General features: G+C 45.5%; 2 protein-coding genes across 3 annotated transcripts in view; one reads left to right on the top strand and one right to left on the bottom strand.

The window, feature by feature from the left end:
- The window catches only part of ATXN10 (ataxin 10), an 842,223-nt gene that overhangs the window by 229,756 nt on the left and 584,766 nt on the right, over nucleotides 1-27,701 (bottom strand). For both annotated transcript variants that reach the window (XM_085652421.1, XM_085652422.1), the window contains exon 9: nucleotides 26,049-26,218. In XM_085652421.1, coding sequence (XP_085508547.1) covers nucleotides 26,049-26,218 — 170 coding nt within the window. The remainder of the gene's footprint in view (nucleotides 1-26,048; nucleotides 26,219-27,701) is intronic.
- On the top strand, nucleotides 2,000-7,527 carry LOC146854972 (uncharacterized). Its single transcript, XM_085652420.1, has 2 exons — nucleotides 2,000-4,364; nucleotides 7,149-7,527. The coding sequence occupies exons 1-2, from the start codon at nucleotides 2,868-2,870 to the stop codon at nucleotides 7,383-7,385; spliced, it is 1,734 nt and encodes a 577-aa protein (XP_085508546.1). The 5' UTR covers nucleotides 2,000-2,867; the 3' UTR covers nucleotides 7,386-7,527.

Genomic DNA, 27,701 nt, shown 5'->3' on the forward strand with positions numbered 1-27,701 from the left:
GCATGGCATGTGGACAGGCAGGGTGGAGGTGGCAGGGACAGGTTACAGTCATCTGACAATGCTAGGCAGGTGGGAGGGGAGTGGCAGCTCAACAGAACACTCAGAGTAGATAGGAGTGGCAGGTCCATGGAACATGGTGGGCAAAAAGGATGGAGCAGGGGCATGCACAAAGACATCGGAGGGCAGGGGGAAGGAGAATAGGGGCAGCAAGCTAAGCACAGAGGCTAAGCAGGAGGTCAATAATGGGCCATAGAATTGGGCAATGGAGGGCAGGAGGAGTGGACTGGTACATCATGCTAAATGGAGGGTAGTGGCAGCACATCAGACCATGCATGGCAGGAGGGAGGAGGCTAGTCCATGGATTCAGACAACAGAGGATAGGGAGGAGGTGGATGGGGCAGCAAGCTAACTGTTCAGAGAAGGTGGGTATTAGGAACTTTATTGTTTTTAAAATGTGTGTCTGTGCGAACTACTTAAAATATGAACAAGTATGCAGCATAATCTCACTTTTATTCAGGAAGAAGAGGACGTTTGTGACAGTGACTCCGGGCTCACTTGGCAGAAACACCCCCTGACCCTCCACCCCCCATCGCAAAATGTGATGCCCGTGAAAAGGGTAGGTGGACGCAGTGTTATATAGAACATAGTCCTGAGAGCATGATTGAAAATGAAAACTAGATATAGTATATGGTATAAACTATGCACCAAAAAGTGTGATATAAGATGAACCGGGGCGTGAAATATAATATGCAATACATTGTGCGCAATGACAGATTAATTGGAGAGCGCGAGATAGCACAGGCACTAGCGCGTGCTATGCGATATGCGTCTTGGAGTGTAATATGCACAGGGCAGTGTTGTGTAACCTAACTAGTCTCTAAAGTTGTAATATAAAATATGTGCTGGGGAGTGTAACGTTGCATATGCACTGTGACAAAGATATGGATCCCAGATTGTAATATGTATGGCATAGCGCTGTGCGTTATAACATAGGCATCGAGGAAGGCACGTTAGATGGGGCAATATAACCTGTGCGAAGGCAAGTGTGGCATGACATATTCACGGGGTGGTGTTACAGTGCACATGGGCTAGAGAGTGTCATAGCATATGCACTAGCTGGTGGAATACAACACAGAGGTGTGAGGCACCCAGCGGGCACTGGTGGGTGTAACACAGCATTGGGCTCAGCCAGGAGCATGCTGTGACTCTCAAGTGAGGTTTGTCTCCTTTCCAGAGAGTAAAATAAAAAGTATTACACATCCGGCGGTGGATGTGAGTTTTATTAACCGTGAGGGGGGGGGGGGGTTTGCATAGTTTGGTCGAATTTTTGTCGAATCCCCTTTGAATGGCTTGGTGTGCGTGTATATTAAATGTGCCCGTCAATAGCTACCCATGTTTGTATAAATAAACGACAAGGGTGTCTACTTGGAGAGTACCCACCGGCGGGGGCGCCGGGATTAGGCACAGTAGGGCGTCAGACACGTCAGACCTTCACTAGCGGTGTAAATACATTCCATGTGGATTCATTCTATGCATAGTCGCCTTTTAATGAATATCACACAAATCGTCATGGTGATAGGTATATACAGTTTGTCCAGCATGTCCTAGGTGTTTCTATAAATATATATTTTTTTAAAATAATAAAAAACCAGACCCGGGGGATGGGGTCCCCAGGGCCATAACTGGCCTGAGGAGGGGGGCAACGCAGCCCCCTCCTAAAGATTTTTTTTTTAAAAAGGCCATGACCCGGGGGTTGGGGTCCCCGGGGCCGATTAAGGCCTTGGGGGTCCAAATTGATTTTTTTCAACAACAAAAATTAGTGTGCAGGCCCTGGGGGATGAGGTCCCCAGGGCCAGTAAATTAGAAAAAGAAGGGGGGTGTGAGGGACCCTTTTCCCCGAACCCTAAACCCTCCCGTGTACCACCCGGATTACCTCCTTTACGGAGTTCTCCCTTCCCGGACACGCCAAACGATATGATCTCCAAAGAGTCCGTGACAACGACGACCCCGCCCCTCTCTCTCTTACAGGGTCCAATCCGATGTGACGACAGACCGGAAGGATTCGACCGGTACCCCGGAAGTCCCTCCCCCTCCCCGGTGGACGACCACAGAAAAGACGGAATTGAGAAGAACGAAGGAGTCGGAAGATCGTGGCAGGAACTCTCGACTGGCGATACGGAGGAAGGAGAAGACGGAAGTGGGGACCTCGAGGAATGGTCGGAAGACTGGTGGAGTCCTCCGGAGGTAGCTGAAGAGCGGCCGTAACTCAAAGGAGAGTTACGGCGGAGCGTGTGAGTACCTTCCCCCATATTCTAGCTCGCTAGGTACGCTGTGTAAAACCATAGAAGCCTCCTTGTATATAGACTCCCTCACTTCTACAGTCACGTCCAACCCCCTTGTAAATACTATACAGCACTGTTTACACTATAAAGTCCTATTTCTCACAAACCCTTTCCGAGCACCCTCAGTCTTGTCCTTTTTCCTCCTCGACCCATTTCTTTCCCCCCCCCCTCACGGTCCGTTTCCTCTTCATCACATTGTGGGTCTCGGGGACGGTATCTTCCGCAGAATCCCTGCAGGACTGACGGCTCCTCTGTTTGTTTTTCTTTCGGTCCTCCGAGGAACACCTACCCCGGTCTACCACCGCCGAAGAGTGCCAAGAGCGGGAAGCGTACCAGAAACCCCGACAACGACGACCGAGACGAGAACCATCACCCCGTTACCCGTGACTCTCAACCCTATACTGGAACTTGTGTATATTAAAGAAACGCACTATAGCCCACTATATCTGGCCTCCTCGTCTGTTATTCCAGCCCGCCACATCCCCACGATCACAGTTGGTGTCAGAAGTGGGATCCGCTGGAGACATGGAGGCCGTAATGCAGAGGATGGCTGCCTCCCAAGAACAACTCGGGAACCTGATGGAACGCTTCCTAAAAACAGCCGAAGACGACCGAGGGCAGCTCCATGACGTCCTGAAAGGCCAGGGAAACACCCACGAACAGGCGCTGGGTAAGCTGACCACGGTTTTGGAGCAACAGAGACCAACAGCCTCCCTACCTTCGGTGGTCCTCCAAAAGTTCGTACCGGGAGAAGACCCGGATTTCTTCTTCACAAACTTTGAACGGTTAGCCCAGGCCGCCTCATGGCCTATAGACCGTTGGGGACATTACCTAGGGCCCTTACTCACTGGCGAATTACAGGCAGCATATCAGCAAGCGAACGTACAAGGCACCACTCCGTATGCGGACATCAAAACCTGTATATTGGAACGATTGGGCATTGATGCCGAGACCTACCGGGTGAAGCTACGACAAGTCAAGGAACGACCACAGGAGACTCCCCGAGCCTTATCGTTTCGGATCAAGGACCTGACCGCGCGGTGGCTGAAACCGGAGACAGCCACTAAAGAGGAGATTTTGGAGAAAATACATTTAGAACAATTCCTGTCCTCTCTCCATCCCAGCACCCAACGGTGGGTACGTCAGCATGCCCGTCTCTCTCTGGAAACAGCGGTAGAAATAGCAAGTGCATACAGTCGAGCCCAAGAGAACCTACGAGTCAAGGAGGACCATCCCCAGAGACACCCTCCCGCTACAGGGATCAGACCTATCCGCCCTCTTCCACCCAAAAGACCCATACTAACCCCTCTGATGCCTTCCCCAATACCCCTACGCCCTACCAATCCAGGACCTCAATGTTACGGCTGTGGGGGTTTTGGACATATCGCTCGAATGTGCCCCCACAAGGAAGAACCCATGGAGATTGGTATGGCCCGAAACTATGTTTGTTCCGTTCCCGGTACCGGACCGCCCTCGTTCCATCGTCCAGTGACAATAAACGGACAAACCCTCACCGCTCTGGCTGACTCAGGGTGTAGACAGAGTGTTATTAGGCCCCAGGTCATGCAGAGCCCTGTCGACCCCCCCTCAGGGATGGTCGCCATTCAATGTGTTCACGGCGACACGAAGAGATATCCGACCACCCAAGTCCAGGTCCAACATTCCAAGGATCCGGGAACCTCCCTCACAGTAGGTCTCGTTCCCTCCCTTCCAGAAGAAGCCATCTTGGGGAGCGATTATCACGGTCTGCCCGGTCTACTCCAGGACACAACTGATGCCCTAAACACTTGGTGGGAAGAAGCCCCCTTTCCTCAGGGGCTCTCCTCGCCCATAAACCAACCCAAACTCCCGAAAACCAAAGCACAGAAGAAAAAGGAGAAAAGAGACTATGTAGACGTCTTCCCAGCTATCCCGGACGAACATCCCTGGCAGATAGACCAGGAATTCCGAGCCGCTCAACAAGAGGATCCCGTTCTACAGGAAGCATGGGCTACGGCGTTAGAGCAAGAAGATCCACTTACCGTAGGTCCCTACTTTTTCAAACAAAAAGGGTTGTTGTACCGTAAGGGAGGGGCGCAACAAAAGCCTCAACTCCTGATTCCCGGCCCTTTCCGGGACAAGGTCCTGTTTCTCGCCCATAGCCACCTCTTGGGCGGACATTTTGGCGACGAAAAAACCAGCCAAACCATTCTGGAAAGATTCTACTGGCCCGGGGTCCACCAACAAGTGAAAACATACTGCAGGGAATGCCCGGTATGCCAAAAAAACAGTAGATATCGACCCCCTAGGGTGCCCTTGTTGCCTCTCCCTATCATAGATGTCCCGTTTAGCAGAGTAGGGATGGACATTATAGGCCCCTTGTTACCCTCTCGTAGCGGTTGTCGCTATGCCCTAGTCCTCGTGGACTATGCCACTCGCTTCCCGGAGGCGATACCTCTGCGACAACCGACTACCCAGAACATAGCTAAAGCCCTCATCTCAGTGTTCTCTCGGGTAGGATTTCCCCGGGAGATTCTAACCGATCAGGGTACGCCTTTTGTGTCCGCCCTGATGAAACAGGTCTGCTCACAACTGGGGATCAAACAGATCCGGACCTCAGCATACCACCCTCAAACCGATGGGCTGGTGGAGCGTTATAACGCAACGCTGAAACAAACGCTTAAGAAACTGTTGGGGTTGGAAGCAAAAAGGTGGGAGGATATGCTACCCCTAGCGTTGTTTGCTATTCGGTGCAAAACCCAGAGCAGTACCGGCTATTCACCTTATGAGCTACTATACGGACGACCCCCACGTACCCTGTTGGATATGGCTCAAGAAGCCTGGGAAGCGGAACCCAACCGTACTCGCCCCCTCCCGGAATACATATCCAACCTGAAAACCCATTTGGCTCTAATGAGAGACATTGTACATCAGAACCTGGAGAACGCCCAAAACAAACAAAAAGTTCAATACGACAAGGGAACAAAAACCCGAAACTTCTCCGTGGGGGACTTGGTTCTGTTAATGATGCCGTCATCTGACCATAAACTCCTGGGGCAGTGGCAAGGCCCTTATTCCGTGATTCGACAGGTAACCCCTGTCACTTATGAGTTGGAACTGGACCCAACACGAGCCACCAAGCAGATATTCCATGTGAATCTGCTGAAAAAGTGGGAAGGCCCACGTCCCGTCCTCACTAACACCTTGGAGCAGGTACCCCTCTCCTTTGCTGCCTGTATAGATTCGGGGCTCCCCTCCCACCAAAGTCACGACCTTATGACATATCTATACCCCTTACGTCAGGTGTTTTCCTCGGTACCCGGTCATACGACCATCACCGAACACGCTATTCACACAGAACCTGGAAAGGTGGTCAGACAAAGGCCATATCGAGTCCCTGAAGCCCGTCGGACTGTCATAAAACAAGAGATAGAACAGATGCTGAAAATGGGCATAATAGAACCCTCATCGAGCGATTGGAACTCACCGATCGTCCTGGTTCCCAAACCTGACGGGTCCGTCAGGTTTTGCATTGATTTCAGGGAAGTCAACAAGATATCCTCATTCGACACATACCCCCTTCCGCGGGTCGACGAAATGATCGAACGCATAGGGAAGGCCCAGTTCATCTCCACTCTGGACCTCTGTAAAGGCTATTGGCAGATACCCCTCAGAAAAGAGGATAGGAAGAAAACAGCGTTTTCCACTCCTGAGGGGTTATACCAGTTCCTGGTCCTCCCTTTTGGCCTACACGGTGCTCCCGCCACCTTCCAACGTGCCATGAACCACATCCTACGACCCCATACCCAGTATGCTGGGGCATATCTAGACGACATAGTCATCTATAGCGATAACTGGAAACAACACTTGGACCACCTGCACAAAGTCATCTCCTCTCTTGGGTCATACGGATTCACGATCAATCCCGCTAAAACCACCCTAGCTGCTCAAACAGTCCACTACTTGGGGTACCTTCTGGGTGAGGGCCTCATACGACCCCAACATACCAAAACCGAAGCCATCCGTTCCCTCCCCTTTCCTGCAACGAAAAAGGACCTCCGTGCCTTCCTAGGCCTCTTAGGGTATTATCGGAGGTTCGTGCCCAATTTTTCTCAAAGGGCAGCACCGCTCACCGACTTACTGAAAAAAACCACAGACACTGAGACCCTACTCCGACATCCCACCCCCTTGTTACTACAGGCTTTTTCCGATCTTAAGCATGCATTGACCTCAGATCCCGTGCTAGTGAGTCCTGATTATACACGTGCCTTCCTTTTGCAGACTGACGCCTCGGAACAGGGGTTGGGGGCGGTGTTGTCACAAAAAGACCCGTATGGAAACGAAAAACCCATTCTCTACCTCAGCAGGAAGTTATTTCCCAGGGAGAGAAATTATGCTGTGGTACAAAAAGAAGCTCTGGCTATAAAGTGGGCGGTGGAAAGTCTCCGTTACTATTTAGAAGGTCGGGAATTCACCATTTACACCGACCACGCCCCCCTGGAGTGGATGGCTCGGAACAAAGGTCATAACGACCGGGTCCTTCGCTGGTTCCTTGCACTACAACCCTACAGGTTCACCACAATCCACCGAAAGGGGGTGGAACAAGGAAACGCAGATTACCTATCACGGTATCCTATGTCCTTCCCCCGTACACGAAAGACACCTAGGGAAAGGGGATGTGAGGGACCCTTTTCCCCGAACCCTAAACCCTCCCGTGTACCACCCGGATTACCTCCTTTACGGAGTTCTCCCTTCCCGGACACGCCAAACGATATGATCTCCAAAGAGTCCGTGACAACGACGACCCCGCCCCTCTCTCTCTTACAGGGTCCAATCCGATGTGACGACAGACCGGAAGGATTCGACCGGTACCCCGGAAGTCCCTCCCCCTCCCCGGTGGACGACCACAGAAAAGACGGAATTGAGAAGAACGAAGGAGTCGGAAGATCGTGGCAGGAACTCTCGACTGGCGATACGGAGGAAGGAGAAGACGGAAGTGGGGACCTCGAGGAATGGTCGGAAGACTGGTGGAGTCCTCCGGAGGTAGCTGAAGAGCGGCCGTAACTCAAAGGAGAGTTACGGCGGAGCGTGTGAGTACCTTCCCCCATATTCTAGCTCGCTAGGTACGCTGTGTAAAACCATAGAAGCCTCCTTGTATATAGACTCCCTCACTTCTACAGTCACGTCCAACCCCCTTGTAAATACTATACAGCACTGTTTACACTATAAAGTCCTATTTCTCACAAACCCTTTCCGAGCACCCTCAGTCTTGTCCTTTTCCTCCTCGACCCATTTCTTTCCCCCCCCCCTCACGGTCCGTTTCCTCTTCATCACATTGTGGGTCTCGGGGACGGTATCTTCCGCAGAATCCCTGCAGGACTGACGGCTCCTCTGTTTGTTTTTCTTTCGGTCCTCCGAGGAACACCTACCCCGGTCTACCACCGCCGAAGAGTGCCAAGAGCGGGAAGCGTACCAGAAACCCCGACAACGACGACCGAGACGAGAACCATCACCCCGTTACCCGTGACTCTCAACCCTATACTGGAACTTGTGTATATTAAAGAAACGCACTATAGCCCACTATATCTGGCCTCCTCGTCTGTTATTCCAGCCCGCCACATCCCCACGATCACAGGGGGCCACACAGCCCTCCTTCTTAAAAAAATAAAATAAATAAAAGACCGGCATTGCGCCAGAGGTCACGCCCCCTCCTTGCAGCACTCTGCAAACGCGCCCCCTGGCCAGTTGTAAGTTGGGGAATTAATTCCCCTTCAATACTGAGTGTCCCTGAGGGCCAACTAGCCCAACAGGTGTCTCCAGTATGCGCCAGGGAGCTGCGTTGCAGACAGGTGTTCTGAGGCCACGCCCCTTTTTACACCTCTATGCAATGCAGCTCTGTGGCGCTTACTGGAGGTACCTAGTGGGCTAGTTTGACCCTAGGGACCCTTAGGATTCAAGGGGCCACATGGCGCGTTTACACAGTGGTGAAGGGAGGGGACGGGGCCTGAGGTGACGTGTGCAAACATGCCCTGTGGCGCGTTTTAAGCTGGGGAAATAATTCCCTTTCAATCATGAGGGACCCTGGGGGCCAACTAGCCCACCAGGTGCTTCCAGTAAGCGCCACTGCTCTGCGTTGCAGAGAGGTGGTGCAGGCCGTGCCCCTTTTTACACTTCTCTGCAATGGCACTTACTGGACGTACCTAGTGGGCTATTTTGCCCTTAGGGATCCTCAGGATTCAAGGGGACTTAATCTCCCAACTTAAAAAACGGCCACAAACACGCCCTGTCGCGCGTTTTAAGAGGTAGCTTTAATCCCCTGCCCTATTATATACTAGGGGCTTACAGAGGAGGTCATGCTGATCACAGGGGGACCCCAACGCATAGTGTTCCCTAGTGTATGTAGGTGTTTTCACTGTATTCTGAGTGTCTTTTAACATAGCACTGGCTCTAGGACTGGTTAGTCAGACTCAGTTACCACCAGTATCCGTCTGAAAAAGTTGAGGGTACAGGATGATTTTGCAACAAGGCTTCTTTCTGCTCTTCTGTTTGTTCTTTCTGCACGTTATCCTTCCTGCACTTTTCTTCGTCTTTGAGGACTTCTGTTGCTTCTTTCTGCCTTTCTTTTTTTTCTTTCTGTGCGTTTTTTCTTCTTTCTTCACATGTCCTATCTCTGTAGGCATAGTTAGCAATTAGCATTTAAAAAACCTTTGAAATTAAAAGAAAAAACCATAGGTTTCAGGCACGTTATAGTTAGGAATTAGCATTTAAAAAACCTTAGAAATTCACTGAAAAAACCATAGGTTTCAGGGGCGTTATAGTTAACTGGACTTTTCACTCGTACAAAACCATTGAAATTCCCCCACTATAGTTAGTTCAGCTAACTATAACTCGCGCGCCCGCAATGCACTGCTGATGACGTCACATATTACATCACTCATGACATGGTCAGTGACATCACTCATGACATCACTGATGACATCTCAAAGCCAACGCGACGTCCGCCGAAATTATTTTAAAAAAATGCTTTTTTGGCCTCGAGGGTCCTTGTGGGACCCCCTGAGCAGGCCGGGGGGTCAGGCTGTTTCTAACCTGTCCCCTTTTCTTGTTTTCAACTTTGTTTTACTGTTTTCTTGTGACTCGGTTCTACAGAGTCACAAGATCGGGAGGGGTAGCAAATCCAACGCGTCCCTAGATATTGAAACTCCAGCAGTTCGGGCTGTAGCCTTGGCTAAAGTTTCCTATGGGAAATTGATTTTCCGACCTCTGTTTTTTGAATTTCTCAGGAACTACTGAATGGATTTACACCATTTAACAAAAAGGACTCTTTCTGAACCAAGGGCTACATTTGTGCCAAATTTGGAGTAATTCCGTTCAGCAGTTCGGGGCTGTAGCAGTGTCTAAAGTTTCCTATGGAAATTAACATGGAGAAAACACGTTTTGGCACCACCCTTTTTTCTCGGCCCCCACTTGGCGAATCACCCCGAAACTTTCAAGACAGGAGTTGACCGGAGCGCCCCACTAGTTTTTAAAATATCGCGATGATTTGTCAAACAACGCCAAAGTTATTGGGAAAACAAAAAATGCTTTTCCTATGGAATATAGGTCCTAACTATAACTACCTACTGGCGACTGCCAGTAGGTTATTTTTATATATATATATATATATATATATATATATATATATATATATATATATAGTCAATAAAGCACAAAAGCACACTATGACACTGGCTTACAGTAAACAAAACATCCCCTTTATTACAAAAGGCAAAAAACTACATAGAATACCAGTTGTTATGGCGTTACTCATTTTTCCACTGAAGTTTACCAATGCATTGTCGTTTACAACACTTTGGGCCTTATGTAGGTAGCCTAACATTTACCACTTCATAAATACCGAATTTTACCGATTCGGTATTTATGAAGTGGTAAATGCTATGTAGGTAATCAGTCGGTAAAAATTACCGATTCGGAATTGGTCGGTAATTAAGAATCGGTATTTACCGATTCGGTAATGGTAACTGGCTTCCCATTAGGCCCATAGGAATCAATGGGAAGCCAGTTACCATTACCGATTCGGTAAATACTGATTCGGTAATGGGGGGAGCACAATCAAGGGTGGCAGGGTGTCACAGTGACACCCTGTTGCACCCCTGATTCCTGCATGTGTGCACATGTGGCACACATACATGCTCTAAGGGTATGTATGTCTGCCACATTGCACACTTCTAAGGGCCAAATAATGCTCTTTCTAAGACATTCGTCATTTACCACCAACTTTTAGTTGGTGGTAAATAACGAATCCACACTACACCCACACACTCCCCCTACATCTCATTTCAGGATTCGGTATTTACCGAATCGGTAAAATTACCGATTCGGTAATTTTACCGATTCGGTAAATTACTGAATCCTGAAATGTCCCCCCTACATACCAAAAGCCTGAATACCGGTCGGTAACGGGATTTTTACCGAAAATCGGCCGTTACCGACCGGTATTAGGCTACCTACATATGGCCCTTTGTTTTTACAACGTTGTATTTTACAAAGCATTATTAGTTATATATATATATAGGCAGCCATCGATGTGTTCGATGACTCACCGGCTGGTGGGTCCAACGCTGTAAAACAAACAGCTGAGCACACTAGTGGGACTCCTAACCCACGTGACATCTTTAAACGGCTGGAAAAGTTGAACAAGCCAAATGGTGGGAGCACCGCTCCCTGAACCGCTATTTGGAGGTGGGGCGCATCCCTCGGGGGCTTCGAATAATGCTGGCACCCAGCTATGAGCAACCTGATCCAAACATGCTCAATGAATGGGCGGAATGTAATCTGGAGTCATCGCGCAAGTTGGTGGTTATCTTGGTCAAATACGCGGAGAGTGATCGCGCAGCACTACAGACCCAGATAGACATTGTTGAAAATGAAATCCTTGCTTTGGATTCTACTGTTGACTGCGCTAAACTCAGAGAGGAGATGGTTTCCCGTCTTCGCAAAGAAGAGGAAATAATCAAAAAACGCAAGGCGTTTAAATTTCAACGCGATAAAACCGACTATCAAGAAGGTCGGATTTTCACCTTTGCTAGGAAGTTTGATGCCATCAAAACGTCCAAACCACCTCCAATGCAAGCGCCATCTGAGCCAGGTACAAGTGCCGCTCAAGCACATCAAGGGGCTTCTTCAATCTCAGACCTGAGCTCAGTACCCGACAGCGAGTCTGACAGTGAACGCCATAGTAACCTAATGCGATTGGGGTTTACCAAACATTCCCTAGCGCAAGAGGTGGACTGCTTGCGACAAGAACGGCGAGAAACGCTGAGACCAAGACGCCAAAACTCCAACGGAGTAAAAGAATCAACCAAAAGCGCAGAGCGCGTCGACAAGCAGCCTCCAGGCGCCAAGCCCAAAAGAAATTACAACAGAAAATGGAAGAAACAGTAGTTGGGGACCATACAGGGGGTAGCAAGTAGCTCCATATCTGTTTTGAATCTCACAGATACTCAGTTGAGCCAAGCCGATATTAAAATCCTGCATTTGGGCTTGTCCTATAGTCCAGTCAGCAACTTTAGCTACTCCAAGACACGAATAGATTTGTATAAGTTCATTCGTAAGCTGAAATTGAGGAAGTACTTTCGGCTTAATCCTCCAGCACTACGACCCCAACCCTTGCCTATGGATACTCAATTTCATGGACTCAGAGCCAGTGATTTTCAATTATTACAAGATCTTCAACAACTGCATACTGAGGACTCTGGCTCCAGGCGTACTAATGATGAATTAATTCCTAATGTGTCTGGTCTTACCAAATTCAAGTCCAAATCAACGTTTTCTCCTCTAATGCTGCATGACAATCTAGACATCTTTCATGAATTATCTGTAGCTGGTATGAAAAAACTGTATGCATCCACACTTCAGGAAAAAAAGCAATACACCGCTCAGAACACTTGGTATGTTCAGTTGGTTAAAAAACTACAGGCAAACAACAACATCGTTGTCCGCCAATCAGACAAAGGCGGTAATGTGGTACTGTGGCCTCGTCAACTCTATCTAGATGAAGCCTTTAGCCAACTGAATGATCCTTTGTGCTATAAAAGGTGTGAGGCAGCTACAATGAGGAAAGCACAGAATGACTTCTATGCACGTTTGGTTGCTTGGAGAAGTACCGGACTTCTGAGCCAGGATGAACTCAAGTACCTCAAAAATGAGTATCCAGTCACTCCGGTGATTTATTTCATCCCCAAAGTGCACAAGGATCCCGTTAAGCCTCCTGGCAGGCCTATCATCTCAGCCTGTGGGGGTTTATTGGAGAATACATCTGTGTATATTGATAATTTCTTGCAGGAGCATGTTCAAACCCTACCTTCATTTGTGCAGGACACAGGTGATTTTCTAAGAAAGATCGCAGACACTCCTTGGGACTCTATGTGTTGGTTGATTACACTTGATGTATCAGCGTTGTACACAAGTATACATCATTCTGATGGCTTGAAAGCTATTGCACACTATCTAGGGAATAGACCCATCATGCTAGCCAATCACAATAAGATGTTACTTGATATGATTTCATTTTGCTTGAACAATAACTTCTTCATGTTTGGAAATCAATATTTCCAACAGGTCAGGGGTGTAGCCATGGGGGCCTGTTTTTCTCCCAGCTATGCCTGTTTGCATATGGGCTGCTGGGAGGAGCAGGTCCTTTTTGGTCAACACCATGACACATTTTCCAGACATGTAACGGTATGGCTCCGCTATATCGATGACATCTTTCTCATATGGCGGGGTACCAAACAGGCAGCTCTTGATTTCATTAGTGTACTCAATATCAACACTCTCAACCTGTGCTTTACATCCAACATAAGCCAGGAGTCGGTGTGCTTCCTAGATGTGGAGATCGTTGCAGGCAATGATCAGTTGCTAACGCGACTATTTAGGAAGCCCACTGCTGGTAACACAGTGCTACATGCCTCAAGTCATCATCCGGCTCATCTTATACGCAGCATACCCTATGGGGAGATGTTGCGTATAAGGCGGATTTGCAGCACTGATTCAGAATGTGTTCTTGCTCAACAAGCAAGTAAAGCACGTTTTTTGCAAAGGGGCTACACTGTTGCGATGGTTGACAATGCAATTCAAAAAGCCAATCGCATCCCACGGAGTGAGGCCTTAAAGAAATCTATACCCATCGAAACGAGCTCACCTACTAACCAACCGATTAGATTAATTGTGACCTATAATCGTCAACATCAGGCTCTACGTAAAGTATTTAAGAAAAATTGGAGCCTTGTCTGTAATGACCCTGTCATTGGGGATCTGATGTCAGCTAGTCCGGTCATTACATTCAGAAAAGCTCGGTCGATGAAGGATGCGCTAGTTAAATCCAGTCCTGAAAACTCAGTAACTAGAACATGGCTGCAAACTTGTAAGGGCTTCAAACGCTGTTCCAGTTGTAAAGCGTGCATACATGGGGCTAACAAAATGGAATTTTGTATTCCGTTCTGTGACATTCCTCGCCCCATAAACAAATTCCTTTCTTGCAGAACTGATTTTGCGGTGTATGTGTTGGAGTGTCCGTGTGGCCTGCAATATGTTGGTAGTACCAAGTTGCAGGTTCACAAGCGGATACTCCAGCACATACGGGCCATTGATGGCAGTGATCCCGCATATCCTGTTGCACGCCACTTTAAGGAGTGTCACGATAACAAAAGTGAACTCCTTAGGTTTTTTGTCATCGATTCTGTGCCCCCGCTGAGACGAGGTGGCAATCGTGAGGCTCGCCTACGAGCGCTAGAAACCCGCTATATTCTAGAATTGGACTCTAAGACCCCTGCGGGTCTTAATGCTAGCGAAGACTTTTTCACCTGTCTGTAATTTTACCATTTTTTCATCAACTTTTTCCTTAAGTTTTAAAGATGCCAAAAATTATTCCATTGATGTATGGCCTCCAAAACTTTTTTAGTATACAAAAAGAATGATAGATTTTGTAACAGCACCTTATAGTTCTTTAAGACTGATTTTAATTTAGCACAATACCCGTGCACATTGTATACTTGCACTATCTTGATTGGCGCTCTGATGTAGACAGGATATTGTACATTGAGGATGGTTATTTATATTGCATTTGTCCATTGATCATGTATATAATTAGGATTTACCCACTTGGGTTTTATTTGCACACATTGCGTCTTTTGCACGGCAGACTGCGTTGTTGCACAAGCAGGTGTTCAGTTTTTTTCATACAAAGCATTTACAGCTTGCTTTAAACTGTCACTGTCCTGAGGTTTGTACCTTTAAATTTGATTGCACCTTATATCAGTGCCTCTTTTTTTAAGGATCATGGTACCAATTGGTTAGCATATTTTGCAATTTTTATGTATTTTACAGAAAGTGAATTACGAGTAGCCTTGTACAATAATGTTCAAAACGTTGATTGTATTTTTTTCATGTCTATCACGCCAATTATGCGTCAGCCAATCAAGTTTGTTATACCTTGCACTTGCACTTTAAATTTCCCCTGCATAGCCTCAGGCGTCATGTGATCAAGGCCTTTCGTAGGCTGAAACGCGTCATGCAGGCATTGCTGGTCTAATAATAATAAATTGAATTTCTCACCCGCATCCTGGGTCAGCGTTCGTTTGTTCCTGGTCTCCTTTGGATTTGAGGCGCACAGGAGCGCTTGAAACGAAAAACTACGTAATATATATATATATATATATAGATATTCGCCAAACTTTCTCAACAAAAATATATATAGATATAGATAGATATATATAGCGAGAGGAGTTTTTTTGTTTTTTAAAAAACTTTTTATCATACGTGTGCGCCATGATATCGGCCTCTCTCTTGGATTTCAGTCGGTAAGCAGCATGAGCATGATGGTGGCAGCATACACTGTAGTGATCAGTAGTAGTAAACAGGTCAATTTTTTAACCTGTGTCACTGGAGCGAGGCCTACAAGCTCACTCATTTTTAAGGTTCTGCTGCGGTGTGTCTTCAACTCACCCTACAACGGTTTTTTGTGAAGTGCTGCGTATGTGTGCCTGGGAAGGGTACAATCAAGGCATAATGCAGTACTGAACAATGTGTGCATAGTGAGTGCATGTGCTGCGAGTATGTATGCCTATGAGTGGTACAATAGATGTAAAATCTAGTGCTGTGCAATGTGTGCCTGATAACTGCATGTGCTGGATGTATGTGAGCCGATAAGTGGTACAATACATAAGGGGTGTAGTCCTGTGCAGTGTGTGCATGTTAAATATATGTGCTGGGTGTATGTGTGCCTAACAGTGGTCCAGCGCATGAAAGATACAGTACTGTGTAGTGTGTGTAGGCTGTATATATGCACTGGGTATATGTGTGCCTGTGGATGGTACAATAGATGGAGAACCCAGGATTCCATTTTGGGAGATCCAGGACTTCTTAGTGAAACACAGAGAGCAGGTAGGGAAATACCCCCAGACAGATTTGTGTATTGCTGCATTCCTCTAAGCTGGGTGGGACACACACTAGGGAGGGGAGAGCCAGGCAAGACGACCTGCTCTGGAGCACCAGCGCCTGTCTGCCTGCCTGCCAAGACCAGTGTGTCCTGTGAGGAAGAGGAGAGCCTTGAGGGAACCAGATCCAGTGGGGAACCCTGTCGAGTGGACTCCCTCCGCGAGGTGTGAGGAAATAGCTGCTGTACCAATCAGGTTGTTGCTCATGGTCAGGACAGAGTTAGCAACCCCCTATGCCAAGGGAGGGCCACCGTGTCAAGTGAGCTGTGTGCTGCACCGATCAGGCTGGAGCCTGTGTGTAGTGCCGAGTTGGCAACCCCAGTATACGAGCATTCCATTACTTTAGATAGCCCCACTCGATAGTACTAAGAGGAAAATACACTTCTATACCTCTAAACAATGTTTTAGTACTTTATATAAATTGCTCGTATTAAAAAGGTGAAGGCATCCATAGTCATTTATAGGGGAATAAGGAATACAGGATAAATTCCTTGTTCATTTGTATTTAGTTTGTTTTGATTTTCTTGATTTGATTTTTTCTGTAGGTCATATTTGTATGTATATTTGAATATATGATGTGTTGACACTTTGTGTATATTGATACATAAAATCATTTTGTCTAAGGCTGTGTTCTGGCAATGATATTGATTAATGTATGATTAATTCAAAGAGAGATCACCTCGTTTTTAAGGAATAACTAATGGTGTCCTTCTAATTATAAAATAGTACTGATTTATTCCAAAGAATCACGTTTTTTTTTGTATATCTGTTTACCCAGATGCAGTTGGATTAACTGGGTTACCCCCTTTATATATTATGAAAACTGCATGTCAGCATTTTTGTATTTTCATGTGTTAAAGCGTACCCATTTGCTTTGCCAAAGTCTGATTCTTTTAAGGGGCTGGATTATGTGTCCTCATGCATGTATGTGTGTGTGTGTGTGGGGTTTAACATGTGCGTATTTCACACAATTCATGACTAAAACATTAAAAAGTCTACAGCAGTGAAAACAAAAAAAACAAAGTGGATTGCTTTTTATATACAATGCACATGCAAAATAAAAATAAATAATTTATGTCTATTATACATCTTATATAAATTTATATCTAAACATTTGCAGGAGTGTTTGTTCACAACCATAACGAGTTGGAAAAAAAAACTAATTTGAATTGAGGAAGTTATTTGCCAACAAATGTAGTCTCTTTGTGCACCCATACAAACTATATGGTTTTTCATTTGCACCTTTAATCTATTAGTGCAAAACCCACATCATTATCTCATCGCAGCCAGAACATGAAAAACGTGAAGATTCTTTCATATTTTTCAACACATATTTTGTTGCATTTTGCATATGGACAAAAATAAATCAAAGGACGCCAAACAGGGGAACTGTTGTCTTGAATTCCTGAAGTCCAACAATTTCAAATATGTATGACTGTTCCTAAAGGAAATGTAGTCTGCACAATTAATTATGTACTATTGGCGCATATGAAGAAACGATGTCCGAATAGCTATTTATGGTTTACTCTGCAAAGTCAGGAATATATGGAAGGGATAAAATCGATATGTTTTATAATTGTGTACAAATGAAGGAATCTATTGGTGTAAACCAGATCTTCCTAGCCATGACTGACTGGCCAGCAGAGCACTGTGAACAATAGGTTTGTCAGATTCTTAGCCAATATTTTCCCCAAAACGTTGAAATTCTATGTAGTCTCTGTTGAGCAAAACACATCCCTGCCAAAGTTTGACCAGAAACGTTATTTCTCCCCATCTAGGTCTCCTCAGCGTGGGTGTACCTAACATATGTCTGTTTTCAATTGATACTAGGTAGCCACAGGTAACAAAATGGGTGTAGTGCATTTTGGAAATATAGAAAAGAGCTGCAAATCCGGATTTAGAGTACTTTAGGAAGTATGGAAACAAACCACGGCCACCTATTGTGAACATTTCCAAATCTTAAGGTTTCTATCGCCGAGTGCCAGACCTCCCCTTACCCTGACAGGCTGGCCATGAGATCACATTAAATATAATGTTTGTTTGATTTTTAACATTTTCCCAAAATGTGGTCATTTCGTCCTATCTCCCTTGCATAGAAACATATCCCTGTCAAAACCTGACCCCCAACTTTGTTCCCTTGGGTCTACTGCATATGGGCACTACCAGACATGTATGTGTTGTCTATGGGTTCAGTGTGCCCACAGGTGATAAACTTAAGGAGTGCATTTTCAAAATTTGGATAACAGTTCCCAGTGAAATCCACATTTAGGGTACCTGTCTTTTGGTCACAAATAGCACCCCGAGGCTATAAAAAACATACCATAACCGTACATTTTGAACATCTGTATATTCCAAGGTTTCGGTCTCTGGTGCCACACAAGCTTGGGTGAAACATGACATTTGTCAGATTTTTTGCATTTTTCCCCAAACACATTATAATTCTCTCCTTTCTCCATCCTGCAGGAACTTCCCCTGAAGCCCTGATCATAACCTCTGTTCCCCAAGGTCTTTTTGCAGTGGCACTTGTCTATGCTAGGAATTTCAGAACCTACCAGAATCTCTCAGTCAGGTTCATCCCTATACACTAACCACGTTGATGGGGAACCCTTCTCACCTGTAGACCCTCCATTGTGAGAAGACCAGTCCTAGCCTACTCATAGATACACACCATTCCGACACACTACCTTAATCACCAGCCAGGTTATGTGGCCCATCCTGCCTCCTGGGTTAGATGCCAGCCCCCAGCCTGGGGTCAGTTCTGTCCACAAGGCAACCAGCAAACAATGACAACTGACCACTTTTTTTTACTGCAACCAGTTATTAGCTATCCACCTATAGGTGAATGCTCAAATCACCCAGTGCCTTTGGTAGGCTTCACATCTAGCCTGTGGACTTACAAGGAGTCACCTACAGGTTCCTGAGCCATATCTGTACCCAGTTCAGGCCCCTTCAGCGCACTCAGCCATGAGTGAACCACATCTTCCAAGCCAGAGTCATGCCCAGGGGCTAAATCTCACTTTGACCTGTCACCATCAGGCCCACACAAAAGTCCCTAAAACTTTACATGGAGCGCAATGCAGGAGACTCAATGCATTCCCTCTCTGGGCCAAGCTTTCCTCTTCCTAGGTCACTAGCTTCGGACCCTCCTTAAGGTCTCACAGACTTGCTAGTGACTCCTGAGGTACAACCTTAGACTGTAAATACCCTCCTTCCACGCAGGTGGCATCCTGAGATTGTCCCTTCAGTTCAACCTCTGAACCTTGAGACTCATCACTTGCCTGGTTGCACAGGAATTCCACTGCGGACACATAGCCCACACAAAGGGAGGCATGCTCTGTCACGGTGCGTTTACAAATATCAGAACCCTTCTGCCATCAAGTAGGCCTTTCCCTACTGCCAAGCCACTCTGCTATTTATTTGAGATAGCCTCCCACTTGATAGGGTCCAAACTGGCTCTGTTTCCCAATGTGACTGGATCTTGGCTTTCTAGCAGGGTTCTGGGAATCGCTCTTGAGCATCTCTGACTGAAAAGAACTGTCAAGGCTGTCCTTTGTTCTTCCTTGTATTCCTGTACACTCCCAGGTAGCTAATCCTTGCTAAGTGACCAGTAGTTAACACCACCAAGTCGAGGAGGTGTTCCAAGGCAGATCACTTTCTTCAGAGTTAGAGTCGTTAACTCTTCCAGTCTCCAAGCTCTGCATTTGTGATGAGCAACATAACTGGTTTTTAGCTAGGTTTGGCTCATGCAGTCTACATTACTTCTTTTCTTTATAACAGAACTTTTCCACAAGGTTAGCAAAAAATTCCCAGGCAAGATGCAGAAGAGATACTGTATTCATACCTAGTCATGTCTTTTGGCCACTAGTTACTGTGAGGGCACACTTTTTAAATATATAGAGTGCCCTATTTTTTTTTATACACATATTAGGCACCATGTCTTGTGGGCTTATAAAGCACTCTTTAGAGATGACTTGATATACATAACATTTGTTTTCCTACTTGTCATGTGTTACTGCAGTTCCTTTAATCTGCTCTCTGGCCAGTTCACAGTGGTACTCCTGCCAGCCATATATTTTTTCCGGCATGTGGGTGGTGTACATATACACTGCAGCTCACATGACATGCAACTTCCATGACATTGGTGAATTTTCTGAGCCCTCTATTACGGTCTTACAGAAAATGTAAACAGCCTAATTGGGTGAAACAGATTTTACCAACATAATTTTAGGGCCGGAACCTACATACTGGCAGTGAATAGTGCTGTCACAGTGTATAGAGCCATTTTGCCAGCAAAAATAGGGTAAAAAAAGGAAAAGATTTATGGTGTAAATATAAAGTGTAAGTCAAAGAGAAGGAACACGATAGACTGTACATTTTTACACTATTCCCCAATGGAGGTCAATCTGGGTTGATCATGTTGAAGTTGGAGAGCAGGGTCTTCATGCAAAAGTCTGGAGCTGTAGGCCCTTTAGTTGCAACAAGAGGACGTAAGTCCTGTCTGGGCTCCATTCTCTCTGCATCTGTACTTTTCTCCTAGCTTCCACTCAATTACACGCACCAACATTGTATCACACCACTCACTCTCAACATTCTAAATACCAGCTTGAAAGTGTAGGGAATGGGGACACAAGCAAAACAAAGTAAGAATGAAAAGGATCTTTGATTTTTGCCTGAACCTTTTATTATAGTTCTTTCAATTATCGGAATAGACATTGAAACTTCAATACTGACAGGGGAAAACCAGTGTCCGTCTATTAGCTTTACAGAATGCAAATAATAAGCTAATGGTGACCTCTGACCAGGAAGAGACCTTGTTGGAGAAAAGTATGAGATTGTTTTTCTGACAATCTCTACAGAACAGTAATTGTGGTCTGAGATGAGAATTTTGTTTGTTCTTTAAGTAACATACATTCTTAGATAAGATTGGAAAGTAGAAGGTTTGAAAGCAGTCTACTCAACTCTATGCAGGAATGAGGGTTTAAGAGAGATAGTTATAAACTCCATGGACGTTATATATTCTGTGTCTAACAAATGCAGTGAAACTGGAATGCAGGGGTGTGGAATTCCTATAGCCGACGCCCAGTACATATTGTTTTGGGTCAAGGACAACAAGTTATTTTGTCCTTGAGACAAGTAGGCCCAACCCCCCGCAGCACAAACCCTTGTCTGCCAGATTACAGTACTACATTATAGATCATAAAAGGGCATCGTCTGCAATTAAGGTAATATTTTTGTTCATTTGTTAATGGTGTTTGAAATTATATTTATGGTTCATTTAATACTAAGTGTTTATTATTAGGGTGAGCGCTCTAAGAAAATGTTGTAAGTTCAAACTACACTACTGACACAGTGGTTCCAGTATAAAAATGTGCATGCATGTTTGCAAAGTTGAACTATATGCAAAACCTTAAAAGCAAGATTGAGGATGTTTTACTTTCAAAATAAAATGTTCATAAAAAAATGCAACTAGGGAAAAAAAAGTTTTGCTAAACTACTGTGAAATTTTAGGTACCATTCCTTTGAAGCATCATTTAGTAAAATGTGTTAATGATGCATGCTAGTATTTCCCAAAAATACTCATAATGGAAAATCAGTGTAGCCAGATTCAGCAAAATTATAGGAAATGTGAAAATAAACAAGCACTGGCAAAGCCAATAGGTATGACATTGGTGGCCAGCCTTTAGTTTTTGTCAATGCTGGTCTTGTTTTGAAATGGTTTTTGTACAACGTTATTGTTGTGGAAGCTGCTGGGCCCTTATCATTCTAGCAAACATTGGCAAAAGCAAAAATATTTTAGTAGTAGTTTGTAGCACTGAAAAAAACTACTTTGCGTGCTGAAATGCTTCTTGTGAAAGAGCGGAATTCTGTCACACACAGTGAAGCCAGCCAGTAGATAGAGGTAGAAGTTTACTAAAAACAAAAGGTCTTGGTTAACGCCAGACCTAAACAGGGGCCCAATTCTTAAAGAAAGTCACAAAAGGGCACCCATGGCATGTCCTTGCATTAGTGCAAATTTACGGCTTTCATGAACGCACAAGAATTTACAGAAGTAGGCCAGGAACTCATACTCCTAGAAAAAACAATATGCATGTGTAGATTTGCTCATGTGAAAATCTGTTAAGCAGCAACAAGTCCACTTTCCCACTAACCACTTTTCCCCCCAACCCGTGAAGAAGTTTTACTTCTGCCCTTGTCAAGTATACATTTCCAGCATTTCTCTCTATTGTTAAAGATTAGAGATGAGCTGATGAAAACCCATAAAACATACAAGTTCGTAGGTTTGCAGAGACTCAAAAGGCCCTTCTAACCATGGGGAACTGTTGCTTGCCGTTACCTTCAGCCCCAGTATGTAGATCTGCAGAAAGGTGGTAAAATAGGGGAACTGCTAGTTTTCAAACTAGTATGGTGATTGTACAGAATAAATATATCAACATTTCAGTAATAAAATGATTTTAATAATGTTACACCAACCCAGTGGACATCTACACCATATACACATTTGAGCAGTAGATTTTTTACAAGACTTTCATAGTTAACACCAATCATGCTTAACACATCTACAGTAATAGTCAAATACTTATGGGCCGTCTCTTGTTTCCATTCAAAAGTACAGATGCTACACCACATCAAAACAATTGCCAAAGAATTCTCAAAAGAAGGCGGCTGATTTGACAGAATAGGCGGTATTCCTATTAGTTAACAATTAGTTAATAAACAGTCACACAAAAGCTACAAACTCAAGACAATCCATTTCAAACTAGTAAACAACTTATGTTCCCCTTGATTGAGTTTTTCTCACGCGCCAGCAATCTCAACTCATCCTTAGATATCTTAGGCATCTTAAATAGAATTAGCGTAGACTGTGCTCCTTACAGATAGTATTAACTTCATACTGTATTGTATGCAGCATATGACTACTTTCTTCCAATTCCATTCACCCACAACATTACATAATGCAAGATGTGCCTTTGCATCATGTGAGAAGTTGGCCTGGCATATGCTGGTCACTAGTTATAGTGGCCACCTTGCACCAGTCCAATACGACTCTTATGGTAGATAGGTTTAAGACAACCTCTTAAAGAAAGCTATCCTAGTGGTAGCTGTGGAGAGCAGCCTTCAGGCTAAGTCTCAGAGGAATGTAAAGCAGCTTGTTTTACCTTGTAATCTCTTGAATTACCAAATGAAAGGACACCACACAGGTATATATATCAAATATATATGTATTTATTACTAGACACACTCTACTAATCTCTTTATGAGATTAGACACCAGGTACACATTCAAATGTCAACGTTTCACAATAAATTAAGCACAAATATGGCTGGAGCCCTAGGGGCGTACCAGACCATATACTAAGAAAGTGGTATAAGGATGTTGACTTGCAAAATAACAAGGCCTAGGGCCTGGGGAATCGCTGAGGCTTCACTACTGCAGTGTTAGCAGGTAAGTAACAGGCCCACGGGAGACGCGTGCAGTGTGTGAACACAGCCGCGGATTCCCTATTGGTTATAATGGTGCAAGTCGCGGTTAGATTTTTAAAGTTCTAGGGTACTTCGAGGAAGACTACAAGCAAGCCACTTACAAGGTAAGTACTTCGAGGGCCAACACACACTTGGGCACCGGAGTAAACGAGTTACCTCACCCAGGGAAGCCGGGTGCATAGGTGTCTTTTGGTGTCGGGTCGCGTCGCTGTTTTTTATGGAGACCAAAGAAGACTTGCTGCTTGCGTCGACTGAAGAAGTGTCCGGTGGAATCCAAGCCTGGATTCAAGATGGAGAAGACCTGAAAATTGAAGGGACAGTGTTCAAAGTCACTTGCCAGTGACCGGTGGCCAGGAAGATGGATGACCACGGATGTCTGGTGATTTCAGGTCATCGATGGTGTTTTGACTCTTCGCTCACGAGGTCCAGGAGAGATCGATGATGACCAGCGGCTGGATTTGGAGTGTCCCACGACGTCTGCAGCTGATGGCGGTGTCGGCAACCGGATTGGAGCAAACAAGCCTTGGCAACTGCAAGTCTCGTGTAGACTGAAGAAAGTCGATGGTGCAGACCAGCAAGGTCTGAGGGAGTCACCCAGCAAGGGTAAGTGAGGGCAGGCCTGGAGCAACCAGGGGAGCTCTTCGAGTCGATAGGAAAGTCTTCGGGGGACCCATTAGCCAACGGGCAAGTGATCGCGAAGACGCCTCTTCAGGAAATGTTTCACAGGAGCCCACGGTCATTCGGGACAGGGTAGGCCGCTGATTTTTGGTGCAAGACCTGCTGGAGGCTTGGGCCACAAATGGTCCAATGCACAAGTTCGTAGAGCGTTGTTTAGGGTTTGCACTCGACAATAGTGCACGGTCCCCGGGTATTGCTGTTCCTCGTCACTCGTGGGGTCCAATCACCACAGCTTCGCTGGGGACTCTCAGTGGCTGTCGAGGAGTCAGGAAATCCACTTCTGGGGCAGCACGGACTTCGAACTCTGGCGGGAGCGGGAACGTTTGCAACCGTTGATTAAGGTTTTTGGTGCCTGCTAAGCAGGAGAGTCACTCCTTGACTCCAAGGGAGATTCTTCTGTCTTCCAAAGGTAGTGGAACGTCGAAGGGCCAGGATTCTTCTTTGTAGAGCATCGTCCAGGGTTATCTAATGTATAAAGGCAATGCTTGCCATCTTATAGTGAAGATAGGGGAGGGACTATCTCTATGCCCACTCCTCTAGGAGGGTCAGGGGAGAGGGTGGTAACACCCACTTCCCTTTGTCCAATTTCACGCCAGAGCAGGGGCAGGTAGCCCCTGAACCGGTTTGAGCTGGCATATGCACAGAGGAGCCTACTGCTCTCCCAGTGTAGGACTTCAAAGCACTCTAGGAGTGCACCCACCCAGCTCCAATACACTAAATCCTGTCTGGAAGGAGGTGACACCTCCCTGTGACAGGATGCCTTTTGTTGGGCCTCCTCCACTGCGAGTTTCAGTCAGCAGCAGGAGGGCAGCCCAGTGTCTGTGCTGGTGGCATCCATTTTGTGATGCCAGGGCTCTATAGGATTTCTGTCGTTTAGTACAGTGGGTACATGTCATCCCCTCTAGAAGGGTGGGATCATACTCCCACACCAGTTACTGGTGTGGGGGTATGATTCCAAGTTGTTTGACATCAAACACGACATGTTTTGATGCAGTCATTCCAAAGTTAGCATTTACCGCAAGGTTATAATGCACTTAAGAGTATATGGTTTAACCGCATCCACAAACAGCCACAGGGAATAGACCCTGCCAGCTGCAGAGGGGCCCTGCTCAGGCAGGGGCACCCCCTCACATAGTAAACCAAGCACCCTGCCCTCAGGATTGATAGGGCCTGCGATAGGGGTGGCTGATAGGTTTATATGTGTGTGTATGGTGAGATATAGGAACTAACACTACCTCACACAGGCTGCAGTAGCAGGCCTGTGGTGTCAGATTGAGTCTGCTTCCCAGGGGTGGCATAATACATGCTTCAGCCCCTGGTAGGCCTGTGAAGTACCAATGCACTAGGTACCTAAGGTACCATATACTAGGGGCTCATAACGTACCACAGTATCCAATCACTAGTGCATCTAATATGCACACCAAGTCGTTTAGAGAGAACAGAGAGACTGGGGCCCTGATTAGCAGGGACCCAGCCAGACTATAGCCAGAAACCAGTGTATACATCAGAAAAAAAGTGGGGGCAACATAAGTGCAGATCCTACTCTCCTACACATCACAACTAATGATCAAGGGGATCTACACACCATTATGTAGCACTCTGTTTATAAGACTTACAAATACAACAACGACCTACAAATAATACAACAACGGCCATATAAGTTGTTAAAGTTTGATAAAACAAAATAATTGCTAATCTCTGTAATTTGTGTTGTTCTGATGTCATGCAGAAGCAAAAAATGTAAACAAATCCTAACTCTTCTTGTACCAGGGTGAACTATATCAGTTCAGAAAATGTTTAGCCTCAGTATCATAGTAACACAAAAAATACCACAATAAGAAACCACCAGTGTACATGTTTGTGATGGCTTTTCAATGCACTATAACTGTAAATATACTTGATGATTCTGCTCCCAAAGCACCCTTACACATCAGATGGTTTTAGTATTTATCATGGCCCAGACTCTAAATGTTTCCAATAGCCAGCAAAGGCCAGGTTGAAGCAGGTTACGTTTTCTCAGTGCAGGAATTAATAGAATCACCTTATTCATGAGGTTTGAAGGACAGCATTCTTACCTTATTCTGATTCTCCTTGTTCTTGTAGCAGAGGTTTCCTATTAGACGTATCAGGTGGGCCTTAAACCCAACAGCTGGATGTGAAATATCTTCCACGAACGACATGGAGTGGGCAGCTGTGAAAATGTTGTTGGTCTGTTTCCCTGCGAGGTGTGTTAGCCTCAGGATGCCTAAAGAAGAAAACACACTGTGTACTCAATACATGCGACATTAATTCTGGTGTCTGAATAATTCACGATAAATTGTAGAGTAAGGTCATTGCAATAGTCAACTGGTTAAGGTTTCATTAGGCCTCAAAAACAATGTACCCGGTGAATGTGCTAGTTAGATCTAAAAAAATATAGATATAGTGAGCATTTGTAATTTTATTCTAACCTTTAAGTGATTAGGCTGCAACGTACATTTTTTACGCAGACTTTCCTCCTGCCTGTTGGAAAACCCTAATAAGCATTTGCTTTCTTCTTTTGAGAATTTGAGCTTTTTCCATGTATTCTCTCCTTTTCAATACTTCTTACATTTTACTTTCCGGATCTCATTAATTTGAGACTGTTTTATGGAGGTGTTTGAGTTTCTACCACTCATATGTTTCTAGGAAGTGTTGCAGGAGGTAACTAAACAGTGATTAATAGTTTCATAATAAGGGGCACTAAATGAGAGAGCTGGGCTATAAAAACAAGGTGCAACAGTGACTAAGTTCTTGGTAGAGGATCAGAAATCCTACAATAAAAAAAACTATTCATCACACAAATATTTCATAGTATCTGGGCACTAATACTCTTCCACCTTTCTTATTATTGTTAATGTATTTATTTGCTCTTTTTTATCACTAAGTGCATGGAAAGCCCACTCAAAGAGATTCTCCTTGTTTTACATTGTTGGTAACAACTAAGAAAATTGGGATGTTCCTGCTCAGGGTAGCAAGAGCTTTAGCTCTTCCTCAACACACTTAACATTAGTACAACACAAAACTTTCAAAGACTATAGGTCTGTCTTTTAAGTGAGTGAAAGTTATTTTATTCGCATGTTTGTATGTGTGCATGAGCGATTGTGAGGATTGGTGAGTAAGCAAATATAAGAATGAGTCAACGGGTGGCCGTGTGACAGCATGGATGAGTGGGTGAGTGAGCATGTGGATGTTTGTATGGATGAATAGGCAGATGAGGGCATCAGTCAATGACTTTTAACTCTCATCTTTCACTGGCACTCAAGAAGCTGCAGCTTGAATCACGACGTGATTTTCCACACCACATGTCCACGGCTATCCCCAGGGACTACATAGGCAACACTAACACTGTAAGCCACACTCCCACGGACAAGCTCTCTCCTTCCCTGGACTGCCCCGCTCAGGACATCATGAACCTAGACTCCCCTACCCCCTCCTCTATGAATACGACTCAGAGACTTGCTCTGCTGGAAAGCCAGCTAGAGATCGTAATACAGGCATCAACAAAATCTTATAAAACCTCACCACACCTCTGGAGCATACCCAACGCCCACACCCTACACCCACAGTCACTAACACTAAACACACAAGGTCGCCCAAGGCTCAATGGCACAGCTGGAACACAACTCCACTCTTGAACAGCCTCGGAGACCCAAAACAACAAGCGCCGCAATGTCCATGAGAGAGGCGACTGATCTTTCCAACTCTTC

The sequence above is a fragment of the Triturus cristatus genome, chromosome 4_1 (assembly GCF_964204655.1).
Source record: "Triturus cristatus chromosome 4_1, aTriCri1.1, whole genome shotgun sequence".
In the NCBI taxonomy this organism is placed as follows: Eukaryota; Metazoa; Chordata; class Amphibia; order Caudata; family Salamandridae; genus Triturus; species Triturus cristatus.